General features: G+C 33.8%; 1 protein-coding gene across 1 annotated transcript; it reads left to right on the top strand.

Moving 5' to 3' along the window:
• Positions 1-8377: 8377 nt before the first annotated feature.
• On the top strand, positions 8378-13573 carry LOC18427758 (RNA-binding (RRM/RBD/RNP motifs) family protein). Its single transcript, XM_011622691.3, has 4 exons — positions 8378-8593; positions 11256-11467; positions 11737-11917; positions 13090-13573. The coding sequence occupies exons 1-4, from the start codon at positions 8560-8562 to the stop codon at positions 13254-13256; spliced, it is 594 nt and encodes a 197-aa protein (XP_011620993.1). The 5' UTR covers positions 8378-8559; the 3' UTR covers positions 13257-13573.

Consider the following 13573-nt stretch of genomic DNA (forward strand, 5'->3'; position numbering starts at 1 on the left):
AATCCATAAACTCCAAGGAAGAAACCCTTGTTCAGAGACAATCCCTGGTGAATAACCTGTACGCAATTCTGGAGAGGGAGTGTGTCCGAGAGAGGGGAGTCAACGCACATGAAAAAACTGCGATGGGAGAGAAAGGAAAAGAGACGAGAGAGAGCCCGTGATGAGAGAGAGGAAAAGGACGAGAGGGGGAAGAAATTGCAGTCCTGGTTTGACCGGCTCGAGTTTTTAACAAATGACAAAAGACCCCAAATTGTAACTGTAACTTCCGATTTGGTAAGTCCGGATTGTTAGAGTTGGTGCTGAAAACTGTTTGATTAGTGGCTGTGGGGGGATAGGATAGAGAGACCGTCAGAGAGAAGAATAAAGAAGGGAAAGAAGGGTAGGATGGGTTTTGGGGCATTCTAAAGAGTTGTCCAGTAATATAAACACCCGGGCAATATAATCTTAGATTAGTGTTTGGTATCAATACTACTAGGCACAAAAAATAACAAAGACAAATATTGTTTGGTATCTGTAAATACCGGACTGTGCTATGTGGAAAGAGGCCCTCCTGTTTGGCGTTGTTGTTGCCGAACATGAGGGCAACTTCAAGAAAAAAAATTAATTTTATATATATATATAAATAAAGTGATGATCCTATGAGATCCTCCCACATCGATGTGTGTTAGATTTCAAATGATCACCATTAAATTTGGCACAGATCTCTAAAAAAATTATCACACGTTGGGTTTATATGGTATATAAAAGTATTATGAATGTGTATTGAAATATTTTTATTATAGTGAAATATAAACTCAGTGGAAGTGTGGTCCCTCGAAGACCATACTAAACGAATGATGTTTGCTTATACGAGACTGTGATTATCGATCTAGGCGAGTCGGTTGTAAAACCCAAAGTACCTGAGCATAAAGAATAAACCGATAAGGGTTTTGGGTTAGCCCTTGATGAGGTCAGAGCTTAGGCCTAGATGAAAAAGCCGAAGGACTGTGTGACCCTTGTGTGTGATGGTAGGCCTACTGATACAGGGACCAAAACCTCATCCATATTCTATCACATAGCATGCATATTGATAGATCGTTCGGGAAAGCCAGATATCCACCTTTGGGTGAAGTGTATACATGGGCGAGAGATACCCCTATGCATCATAGAGCTGTAGTCGCATCAGATTGTGGTGACCTTAACTCGTCTTTAGGGGAGGACTTATAATCCACAGACTGAGATTGCGACCCTTTAATTCATTGACCTAATTTTGGTGACCCGTTAATGGGCCCCTACTGGAACTATAGGTCATGGGAAACACTGGGTCGATTCGATAAAGCTAATGTGGTCTATAGGCCACAGTTGAAGGTGGAGTACCCTATTATTACAGATTGAATTCCTAAAACCATATGGATCTTTTTTCCATCATATTAATTCAATTGTGTTCATTTTATTATTGAAATGATTTTAGTTTTATTATTTGAATTTTTAAGAACCTCTCAATATTTTAATTATGATTTTTTTACTTATAAAAATACAGTTATCGATTTAAAAAAGTTGTAAAAATTCAAATACATATTAATTATTTTTATTTAATTTTAAAACTTTTTTATAAAATACCATGGGGGCCCAAACTGCACATGGGCCACCATGTGGCATGTGGGTGGGGGCCCACATGTGCCACAAAGGGGTGGCACGCCCCACCCTTTGGATTCATCTTGTTTCTTTGTGATCAAGGTCTTTAAGATTATGATAATTTTGATTTGAGGCATGTGATCAAATCTTAGAAATGTTATAGCGGCCATGACATATTTTGTAATATGATAAGTATGCTTTAAAAAGGATATGGTCAATTTGAATAGATGATAAATATTGACCTTATCTTGTTTAAAAAAATTTGTAGTATTTATTTACTTGATAATGTTTGACATATCCTTATGGAATATGTGATATGATCATGTTATTTTTATGGAATGCATGATATCTATTTTATCTAAATATATTTATGAGATAATGGTTTAAGGAAATGGGGATAACATTGAAAATGGTTTAAGAAAAAGCGGATAATGGTCTAAGCACATTCCATAATGTTGATGACCCATTTATGGAATAGATAATTCAGATCTCTCGCACCACAAGTCACATTGACCAACGGTACAGATTCAATCTTATGAAGGAGGCAAACTATGGGAAACCCTAAAGAAACCCTAGATCTAATTTTCTCAATAAATAGGGGAGTTCTTTCCATCTCTAATAAAATAACAATCTCTCTCTATAATTGTCTCTCTCTCTCTTTGAGGGACAGGCCCCACTCTCTCTCTCTTTGAGGGGCACACCCCACGCTCTCTCCTTTGAGTTTCTCTCTCTAACCCTCTCTATCATAAAGTTTCAAAAGGCGCCCCTACTTTAGCTACTACTCTTTTTTTCCTTAGACCTGAGAAAAAAACCAAGGGTTCTAGAAATTAGAGGGAAGCCTAAGTTATTTTTGGAGGTTAGGGTTTTGTGGAGAATTAAGGGTGGTTACGTAGTTTGGCCGAAATCAACTTTTCCGATTCGAGATTGAAGCTAGACCTAATATCCCACTCCATTGGATGTGGTGACTCGGTATGGGGTGTAAGAAACCCGGTTGATGTAATATCTGGCATCTTTATCTGATATTTACTTTTATTTATTCCATATTCTCAAGCACAATATTAGATTGTATGAATGACATCAAGTAGTTGAGATTTATTTTATTGATGTGTTATTTAATTTTGGAATTTTTATTGTTTGTAATAAGATTATCTGTGAATGATATTGTTGCCCAAATTATAAGGGATGATTATAACTAAAAAATAAAATAAAATTGTATTTCCCCAGCGAAAGATCACATTGGTCTTTCTTTCATCACATGGGTGTAGGACTTGACTGTTTTAGAGATCTGTACCAAATTTATTGGTGATCCTTTGGGGTCCTATACACATGGGTGTGGGAGGGTATCATAAGATCATTACTTTTATATATATAAAAAGCTTTATCTTCAAATGGTAATAATGCCCCCCGAACCATGTTTGTACACAGTCGCTCTCTATTTTATCTATTAGGTTTAGATTTTAAAATGTAGAATTAAGGTGTACATCTAAAATCCTTCAAAAAAAGTTGTTTTTGATGTTGCAAAAATATTTAATTGATCATCTCGATATAGAGATGTATAAATATGGAGAAAAAAAAGAGATTTAAAATCTTAAAAATAGTACATCCTACAACACATTATTTGGACCGTCAATTTTCAAGATTTTTATATGTTTATAGAGCTATTTGATTTAAACTATTTTTTAAATTTAAAATGTAATAATTAGAGACTTCTCACATCATCCTATAAACTTTCAACACCAAAATTGCTTCTTGTGATAAATATTGGGGTTGCACCTTAATTTAATTTTATCATTTAAGGCGGTAGCCTTAAGCAAACCACACCCATATGAAATTGGTATACTGTTGATAATATTAATTTGTTAGTTATTTGATACATATTCTGTATTATATACAAATAATATAAATATTTAACTTTTTAAAAAAATCTCAACTATTCTTAGCTATTTCTAGATGAAAACATGTGATTTTCAACGAATCATTTTCATTAAAGTAAATATAGATTTTCCATGAACTTTATGTGGAACACTACCTAAAATTTTTTTTTTTCCTTTCCTTTTTTTTTTAGCAAAGGCTATAAGTTTATTTCACTTTGTAATGGATACTGATGAACAATAGATAATTTATTATAAGTATTAAATTTATTGAAGCACTGAATTGTCACAAGTAGTGCATCTACGCATTCCTTTAATATTTTTACTAAGGATGCTGTTTTGTTGATATTTATGGAGAGATTTTGTGATACCATAAGACTAAATTGTATACTTGTTCTGTTGACCAAAACTCGAAGGGTCTTTAGTTTGTGGTAGAGTTTATTTCGTGAAACAACTCCATTCGGTAGCCACCACTTTCCTCATTTGGTTTATGGAAAAATGGGTTTCCCCTCGGGAAAGGACTTTCCCGTGTGGGATTACCTAGACGCTATTTTGTGGGAATGCACACGCATACCTTATATACTCAGCTTTTCCATGGGTGGAGTGTAAAGCTCTTTCTATAAAAACTCTTCTATGAATCAAACGACCCCTAGAAGCAACTTTATGACATCAAAATTTAGAATGTAACCTACTCAACTAGGAGATCAGCCTTAAAGAGAAGCTTCAAGTTCCTAGGAAAATTCATACCCTGTGATTGCATAGAGGTAGTCAAATTTTTGGTTTAGCACATTGTTGTTGGGTGCTCCAAATCCCTTTTCTTGTTGATTTACTGATCTGGTAATTCAAAAGTTGTAATTTTATGCGAACTCATAAAAAATGAAAAGTTTATATACAAGGTTGCAACTTTAAACTATTGAAGCAATGTGAGCCTCAAAAATTCTCTAGAAGAGGGAGTCATGACGTTGGAAAATCGTCTAATTGATCATTTCGACTACGAGATGTGTGTATATAAAGAAAAAAAATTTCAAATCCTAAAAATAATGCATACCGCTACCCTAAAACTCGGTCCAATGACCGACTCATTCACCTATTGGGGGAACGTTGTTTGGCCATTTTAAGTAGTAGGCTCAATTTAGTCTCCAGGTCAAATAACAAAGAAACAAAACACATAGTAGAGGAAAAATCAAAAAATAGTTGGAATCAAGTGAAGAATTCATAAACTTGATTTGCTCACTCATATGCTCACATGTCTCAATCCGGATCGACGAATTTGGACCAGCGAATTTAAAAAGCAAATATGTAATATGTAAATGACTGGGTGTGCATGAGCAGAACCCCATTTCCAGATAAAGCAGATTCCAATTTTGAATGGGGCGATTTGTAATTCCAATTTTTTGTGGGTCCATTTGAATCCAAAACAAATTTCATTTATTAAAAATTTAAAATAAACCACTGCACAAGGAGGAGTTTCTAGAAGCTAACAGATGTATGGCTGGAATGCACCTAGGACAATTAATCTAAGAGAAAACTTCAACCCATTCAATAGATAAAAATATCCAAAATAGCATTCAGCTTGGAGGTCAGGTAACCCACTGGGTTAATTTCACAATTATCATTAGTTTCAAACAGTTATAGGCTTTGACTTAATTATCAATGGATTTGAATTTATTTGAATTTCTTAATGGGTGTGGTTTCCATAAGGTTGCAACCTTAAACAATCCATTTAAGGTGCACCTTAAAATTTTATCATAACATATAATTTTGATGTGAAAGATTCTTAAGATTATCTCAAAATCTATTTTTATATCTAATTATAAAATTTTATGGTTAAAAAATGATTAAAATCAAGTAGATCTATAAATATATGAAAATATTGAAAATGGACAGTCACAGATAATGTATTGTAAGATGCACCATTTTTTAGACTTAAAATCCTTTTCTGTTTTTTTCATAGTCATTCATCTCACCTTTGAGATGTTCAAGGGTTTTTCAATATTAAAACAACATTTTTCGATGGATTTTTTAAGTGCATCCGTAGACTTTTCCCTTTTTTAACATGCTTGAATAAAAAAGTCTCGAGGACTTGTTTGAATGCATCCGTTACTCTTGCAATGGTGATGTCGATGGGCTTGAATTTTGAGAGGCTAGAAGTATGTTTTGGAACTTGTTTGGATGCATTTTTTTTACTGTTACAATTGTGAATGCAACTAATTATCATATGCGTTATAAATTTATTTGCTAATTATTACTAACTTAAAACTATATTTGTCATGGAAAATAAATCATTATCAAGTCCTAATAGGCTTGAATTATGAAATCTTAGGATTTGTTTGGATGCACCTATATTACTGACATTTTTATGTGTCAATTCATGGCCGAACATGACCCCGAATGAAGGGAAATGGTATTTATCCATGGGTGTGGTTTGTATAGAGCCTAGGCTCTAAACAATCAAATTAGAGTCTACTTTCAAATGGTATCGAAAAATGTGTTTTCAATATTTGAAATCTTTGTGATAGCCTTAACATATATTTTTATAGTTATTTATAAACTTTAAAGATTCAAAATAGTGTAGATCTGATAGATCTATGAAAACTTGAAAATTGACGGTCAAAAAATGCTTTACGAAATACATTATTTCCAAAACATTATTTCGAAAACTGGAAATCCGTTTTTTTCTTATCTCCATGCTTCTTGATGTTGAGATGATCAATTTGAAGATATTTAAACATCAAAACAACCTCTTCTAGTGAATTTTTTGTGATACGCTCAAATTTGTTTGTTTAGAGCCTCGGCTCTATATAAACTTTTCCCTTTATCCATTCCTAAAATTTCAAACCAAAATAAATTATAGAAAAAAATTAAATAAATAAAGATGCACACACCTTAGCCGTTCATATTTTAAAGATGGGGTCAAACACTACATCGTAGTTTGGCCTATGCTAGGTCAGGATAGTTATTTACTATATTTCGATTGTTTTATGCAGTGTTATCTCAACACTTCCCGTGAGGTTGTGTTGCGTGTCGATATGTATCAATACATACATACCACATATGGATTTAAATATTTTTTAATAGAATAATTTTATTCAAATTTTTTTAGATATTCTAGTACTCCACCTTTTTTTCTTATTTAATAATTACTAAGTTATTTTGCTAACTTTTTCATTATACTATTTTCATATATTATATAGAGAAAATAATTTATATCTACGTATTTGGCCTCACGTATTAGACACATAGACACTTGCTTGACACTTACACTTTTGTCAGCGTCTCTGTAATATTAGTTTTATGATAAATTTATCAAAAAATCGGTAAGACATAAATTATTTAACAACTTGTCCGTTTACAAAAAGCCCAACACAAAATCATATATATTTTCAGGGAAATAAGGTTGCAACCTTAAACAATCCAATTAAGGCGCACTTATAAATTATATCATAAATGTAATTTTAATATAAAAAATTCTTAGGATGTAGGGAGAATCTATTTTTATCTATAATTGTAGAAATTTAAACTTTAAAAATGGTTAAAGTCAAATAGATCTATAAAACACATAAAAATCTTGAAAATAGACGGATCAGATAATGTTTTGTAAGATATACTATTTTGCATACTCAAAATCTGTTTTTCTTTTCATATTCATATATCTTGATGCCGACATGTTCAATTAGTCAAACAATCTTTTATAATGGATTTTTGAGGTGCACCTATAATTCTACATTTTAGGGTTGCAACCTTATATAATTTTTTTTATTATACAAAGAAGGGAAAAGTTTATTTAGAGCCGAGGCTCTAAACAGTAAAATTAGAGCCTACATCAAAAATTCCATTAGAAGAGGTTGTTTTGATGGTCAAATATCCTCAAATTGATCATCTCGACAATAATAAGCATGGACATGAGATAAAAATGGATTTCAAGGTTTGGAAATAGTGTACTTTGTAATGCATTTTTTGACTGTCAATTTTCAAGATTTTAAAGTTTTCATAGATCAATCGATTTACACTGTTTTTTAAGCATTAAACTTTACAAATAAAGATAAACATATATTTTAAAGCAATCATAAAAATTTTCAATATTGAAACCACATTTCTCGATACTATTTGAAAGTAGGCTCTAATTTGATTGTTTAGAGCAGTGACTCTATACAAACTGCACCCTATAAAAAAAATAGTTTATAAATAGGAATGGATGGATATATCGGAGAAGTATTGGCTATTTGGCCACACCTACTAGACACCCAAACACTTGCTAGACTCGAAACTTGTGTCGGTGTCTTATAAGACTAATTTTATGAGAAATTTATCACAATATCTATAAGAGGTCAATTATTTAACAACATGCCTAATTACAAATAGTCCAACATAAAAAATATATACAAATAGTCCAATATAAAATCATATATATTTTTTATTGGTAGTTTTTTTGAAACTAAACCTGTGAGTAACGTTTTAAATTGTTTTGTCTTTTAGAAATATTTTGATAAATTCCCCACGTTTTATTGGTATTTTAGAGATGAGTAATGATCATATGAGACCTTCCCACACCCATGTGTATAAGATTCAAAAGGATTACTATTAAATTTGATATAGATATTTAGAAAAGTTATCACATAAATATGAAATTTGACTTTTTTAGATATTTATATCAAATTTAATAGTGATCCATTAAAGTTTTGTGCATATGGGTGTAAGAGGATCACGTATGACCATTACTTTAGAGATACTCAAAAATTAAAAAGCCGCCTCTTTAAAAACCACAAGGGAAAGGGTACGATCGCTAATTCTCTTATTAATTGGGTATTTATTTTGTTAAGATAAAAAAAAACCCAGTTTTGTGTCGACCAAAGGGCGCCATATAAACTGTGGCCGCCCTACTAATTGAGATCATACGCGCTCTAAATTTACCGGCGAGCCGTCGACGTTTTCCGGGAATTCTAGAGATCTTTTCGTTGCGATTGCCGGTGATTTGGACGGGGAAAGCTACAGATCCGGTGCTGGAGAGACATCTTCTGTTAATTTCCGTGGCAAAGTCTTTGTTAGGGTTTAGTTTTGTTGTAATCAGGCAATCATGACTGGAAACACTGCTTGTACCATCTTTATAGGCAAGTTTCTTCATCGTTTTTACATATGTTCCATGTGATTAGGGTTCGTTAGTGCGTTATTTGGTTGTATCCTCTGATATCTAGGGTTTCCTGTGCTTGTTTTGGCCATAGTGATATTGGGCTAGGTATCTTTTTGATTATTTATTTTTGTCAAAATCGATTGGATGGTTTCTAATGCTCGCATCTGCATGTATTCCATGTAGTTAAGGTTTATTTTGCGTTTCTTGTTTTTATCCATCGAGATCTAGGTTTTCTCGTGTTTAGTTCATCCTGTTGTAAAAGGGCTGAATTTTTTATGCTTCTTAGTTGGCTGAATTGATGGTCCAAGAGAAGATTTAGATTAGGTCTGGGGTTTCTCTATATTGTTTTTTAGTAATTAGGTTATGCATGTAAGTGGGGCTTGTGTATTAGGGTAGGGGGTTTGTGTATTAGGGTAGGGTGTGGCCCTTAGAGATACATACCTAGGGTTGCTTTTGTTTGATTAACTGTGTTAAAACTGGTTCACGTTTCCTTTTATTATAATATTCTTTTGAGGATTTGGCTTTTCTTATGGCCAAGGCATTGAATTAGGGTTCTTGGAAGGGTCTTGGTTGACACTTACTCTTAGCTTGAATTAGACTTTCATGTTTTCTCTTTTCAATCTATTTTACAGGTACCAGTAGTTTTTTTATATGTGGGCTTATTTTCTTCTTACGCTCATGTTTCAGTTATAGTATTTGTTGATTTCTCATTATCTTTTCAACATTAAAGTTAGGACCACCTGTATGTATGATGTGTATGTATCTGTGTTGATCTTAACCGTAATGGAGGAAAATGCTCTTCCCCATCTTTTCATATTCTAAACAGATTCTTGCCTTATAATAGAGGACTTCCAATTTTTGTGCTTTGCTTTTTTACATCTAAGGATCACATTTGGATACTTTTATTTGATTCCTGTAGGGTATTGGTTCTGCAATTGCTTTGCTTTTCCTTTTTGCTTTGTACTTTTGCAATTTCTGTTTTCCTTTTCTATTGCATATTTTATTTGTTATCCACTTCCCTCTGTTTTTCTTTTGGACCCGGTTTCTATGCCGCCAAGCCTGCATATGTAGAAATGCGGGCCTCTTAATAAATCTATTTTTGAGATTGGATTTTAAACTTAATTTGTAAGGACATGTAATCTCCAACATGCAGATCACGAATATGAAAAAATAAATAAATTAAAAAAACTAGAAATAATAATTCTAGTAAGGAAATATTTGTGCCGTTAGATGGAACACCTACTTGCATCCATTTTTAAGATGGATGCTTTACACTTTCTGGACCGCATATGTAAAAATGCGGTCCAGCCCGCATGAAACAATTTTCCTTTTCTTTTTAGTCTTTGAAAAGTACATTCCATTTAATACTGTGATCAGCTGGCATTGCTTTTATTTTTGTACTCTTTCTTCTTGTTAAAGTCAAGAAGAGGTTATAAATGTTGAATACTGGTTTTAATATTTGATTGATTTGCCTCTAATGTATGTTTCTAGGCTAATTGTTTGAAACTGAGATTTCTCTCTAATTTATAGAAATAATAAGAAATTTGAACATTGATACAAGCCCACGCAGTAATGTGAACAGAAACCCTTAAAATGGGCAAACACAAACGGAATCCCATAGTTTTGTATTGGATATCATTTGCATTTGCAATGATGTGATGTGAGGATCTGCCTCTGGATTTGATTATTGGCTTGAAAACTTTACCTTTATAACTGCTGTCTCTATTATTTAGGTTTCCCCAATCTTGGTATTGTTTTTGTGACCTGGGTTGAGACTAACATAAGGTTAGAGAATTTGCTCGTCTTATTACTCCGAGTTAGATAGTCTTTGATCGCGTAATTTAGAGCATCCGAAATCGGATACTCTTCGTGCTTATGTTCTTCCGTTTCTCTCATAAGTTATCTATTTTTACTTATTTCCTCATAGTTTTGTCTTAGCCTTTACAATTTTTAGCAATAGATTCTTATATTTCAAACATACTTTTTTGGTTTTATTTCAATATTTCCGTACTCTCTATTTTCTTAATTTTATGTGATGGTTGCTTGATGTGGTATGTTTTGCATGACATCTCTCCTTTATTTGGAACTTTTAGTTGCAGATGTAGGTTTCTTCTGCAGTTTATTTTTTATTTTTAATTTTTTTTTTGTACATGATTGATCTGTGAGAGTCTGAACCCCAGCATTCAGATGTGGGGTTTGTGCATGTTGGTTGATAATGGTGACGAAGTGTAAATCACTGTGTACTTACAATCACAGTTTAAAACTTTCTTCATTGTTCAGTGAATCTTTTTTCCTCCCCTCTACTCTTGTTTTGTTTTTGTTGAGCAATTGTATAGTTTGAATTTTTGCAGCATGGTTTTGTTTTGATACAAGGAAGTTCTTTTTTTTTTTTGGTATTTATGCACCTTTTTCTGGAAATATGCAGTATTTATTTTTACTTGTCCTGAATTATGTATTCTCTTTTGTCCTCTCATATTTTTTTTTTCTGGTTATTAGTTTTGGAATTCAGATGGAAATCTCATTCCCGGATCTCTTCTTTACATGTCTAAAGTGTGTTTTTTTTCTAGGTTTTATTTGGGTCTTTGTTTCCCATATTTACTTCATCCAGTGTTCTGATATTTTTCCCTAAAATGTTTGAATAGGTAATTTGGATGAGAAGGTAAATGATAGAGTACTATATGAGATACTGATTCAGGCTGGCCGTATAGTAGACATGCACATCCCAAGGGACAAGGAAACAAACCGCCATAAAGGCTATGCCTTTGCAGAGTATGAAACTGAGGAGATAGCTCAGTATGCTGTGAAGTTGTTCTCAGGCCTTGTTTCAATTCATAAAAAAACCCTTCGCTTTTCGGTGCGTCACCTACATTTATTCCCTACTCATTCAACCATTCTCCAATCTCAGCTTAGTAGTTGGTCCCCTATAGTTAGATGAAAAACATAGAAATTTAAGCAATTATGCTGTTACCATAGATAGACAATCATAGAAAGATATCGAGAAAATGTGTGGATGGCTTCTTATAAACCATGGCAAGGGTCAAGATAGAGAGATGGGCTCTTGTAAACCATGGGTAAGGGATAAGTTAAAGCAGAGTATTCACAATCTTTTGTTTTTTTAATCAGATGTCTGGTCAAAACAAGGTTGCATCTCAGGATCCCAATCCTAATCCAAACATGCCTTCTCTTCGGAGATCGCCGCCTAGTAAGAGAAAACATTTGGAGGTTTCCAATTCTTCTCCGCAATTATTTACACCATGCAGATCCGATGCCTACTTGCATTCGAATGCCTCTAGTTACTCTCAAGGTGAATATCGTTACCTTCTGTCTTTTATCTAACCCGTATTTTTCTTATTTTGTTGTCTTTTTTGGGTTAATTGTCTCAGCTGGTAAATAGCTGCAAAAAATGCCACTAGGTGTGGGAATCAACCAACAACAGATGGTATATGCACACATGCATGAGTGTATATATATATATATATTATATATACACATATATACATGCATGCAAACAAATGTACTGATTGAAGTTGGGAGAGTTCTTTTTAGGAACTGTAGTACATGTAGTTTAGTGGGTATTTTTTGGCTGCTGGAAATTATATAGAAGGTACTGGTTGGGGCGTTTGGTGATGCCATGTCTAATTTATGTGGTCATCTATTTGTTGATGAGGCACCATCTTGGCAAATTCTCTTGCCCTTAGACATGTGCATGACAAGCGAAGGTACTTTTGTGCACGTGCATGTCTGTATGTGTGGGGTGGTGGTGGTGGGGTGTTTGCTTTTGATACTGTTGGAAAGGAGCAAATTTTGGGAGTTGTGGCTTCTCTCTTTTTTATTCTCTTCACATTCTTCCTTGCCATGCCCTTGAGTTGCATAAATCTGCTGCTTGCTTGCAGTTTTTTTGTCATAATATCACTTCATCTGAATTGTGATTATTTTTCCTGATACCATTCGTTCATTGCCGCTTATTAAATCCTTCTTCTCTCTGCCTTTTATGCAGTATGTTTACGGTACTGTTTCCTTTCTGTGGCACTCAAACTCTAATGGATTCAGTCTTTCACCTTATTTTCCTCTCTTACTTCTCACCCGTTCTCTTCAACTTATTTTTTTCTGTTTCTTTCTCTTCTTGTTGACATCGCCCGTTTACCCTCTGACAGTTGGCCTCTGACAAGGGATCGTCTATTGGATATTGTATTTTCCTTGAAATTTGATGGATGGGGCTCAATAGTTTTTATATCTCCTTATCTCTTCAAGTTATGTTGTTTTGTTTCTTACTCCTTTTTCCTTCATCCTTTTTCTCAGTCGTTCATCATGTGATGATGAGCCAGCTGGTGGTTCCTCACTATTGTTGTTCGAGTTCCTTTTGATAGTCATGTTACCTTTGTTTTTAGTTTTGGGGTTATTTTCTTTATGTTCAAACTTTTTTTTAAAAAAATAATTTTAATGGTAATTAGTAGATTTCCTTCTTTGTTTCTTCAGCTTGCTCTCCAGTGCCTATGTCTAATGGCCCTAGAATGGAAACTAGTTCATACTATGGAAATCACCGACAACCTCAATCTGCCTATCAACGTTTTGGTACTCCAAACCAGCCCAGGCATGTCCCACAATTATATGACTCGAGGTATCCTATCACTAATTCTTTCTAGCTGCCTCATGGTTCATGGTTTTTAGCAGGGACAATCTCTCTCTCGTTCAAATCCCTTTGTACTATAGTTTTCTGTAGGCTGGAGGCACTAATTGCTAGCTTTTAGTTCTGAATAGGTGTTTGTGTTTAGATCGATAAATTTAGATGTGTTTTGTAATAGTGGTAGAACTTAAATGGTTGACTGAAAGTTGATTCCTGATGGACGTGTGCCTTTCTGTGCTGGACTTCGTTAGCATCGCTGACTACTTATGTAACGTGTTTAGACAGAAGATTGACATGCTCGCTCTTAGATGGGCTCTGCCCCAGTTGTTTGTGCAA

Source organism: Amborella trichopoda, chromosome 11 (genome assembly GCF_054954075.1).
Source record: "Amborella trichopoda isolate Santa Cruz 75 chromosome 11, AtrichopodaSantaCruz75HAP2 v2.0, whole genome shotgun sequence".
Taxonomy (NCBI): Eukaryota; Viridiplantae; Streptophyta; class Magnoliopsida; order Amborellales; family Amborellaceae; genus Amborella; species Amborella trichopoda.

Excerpts from the sequence above, each read along its gene's own strand:
- LOC18427758 (XM_011622691.3), top strand. The coding sequence starts at position 8,560 with ATGACTGGAAACACTGCTTGTACCATCTTTATAG. Across the intron at positions 11,468-11,736 it reads AAAAAACCCTTCGCTTTTCG|ATGTCTGGTCAAAACAAGGT; the intron begins GTGCGTCACCTA and ends TTTTTTAATCAG. Across the intron at positions 11,918-13,089 it reads TGCCTCTAGTTACTCTCAAG|CTTGCTCTCCAGTGCCTATG; the intron begins GTGAATATCGTT and ends TTGTTTCTTCAG.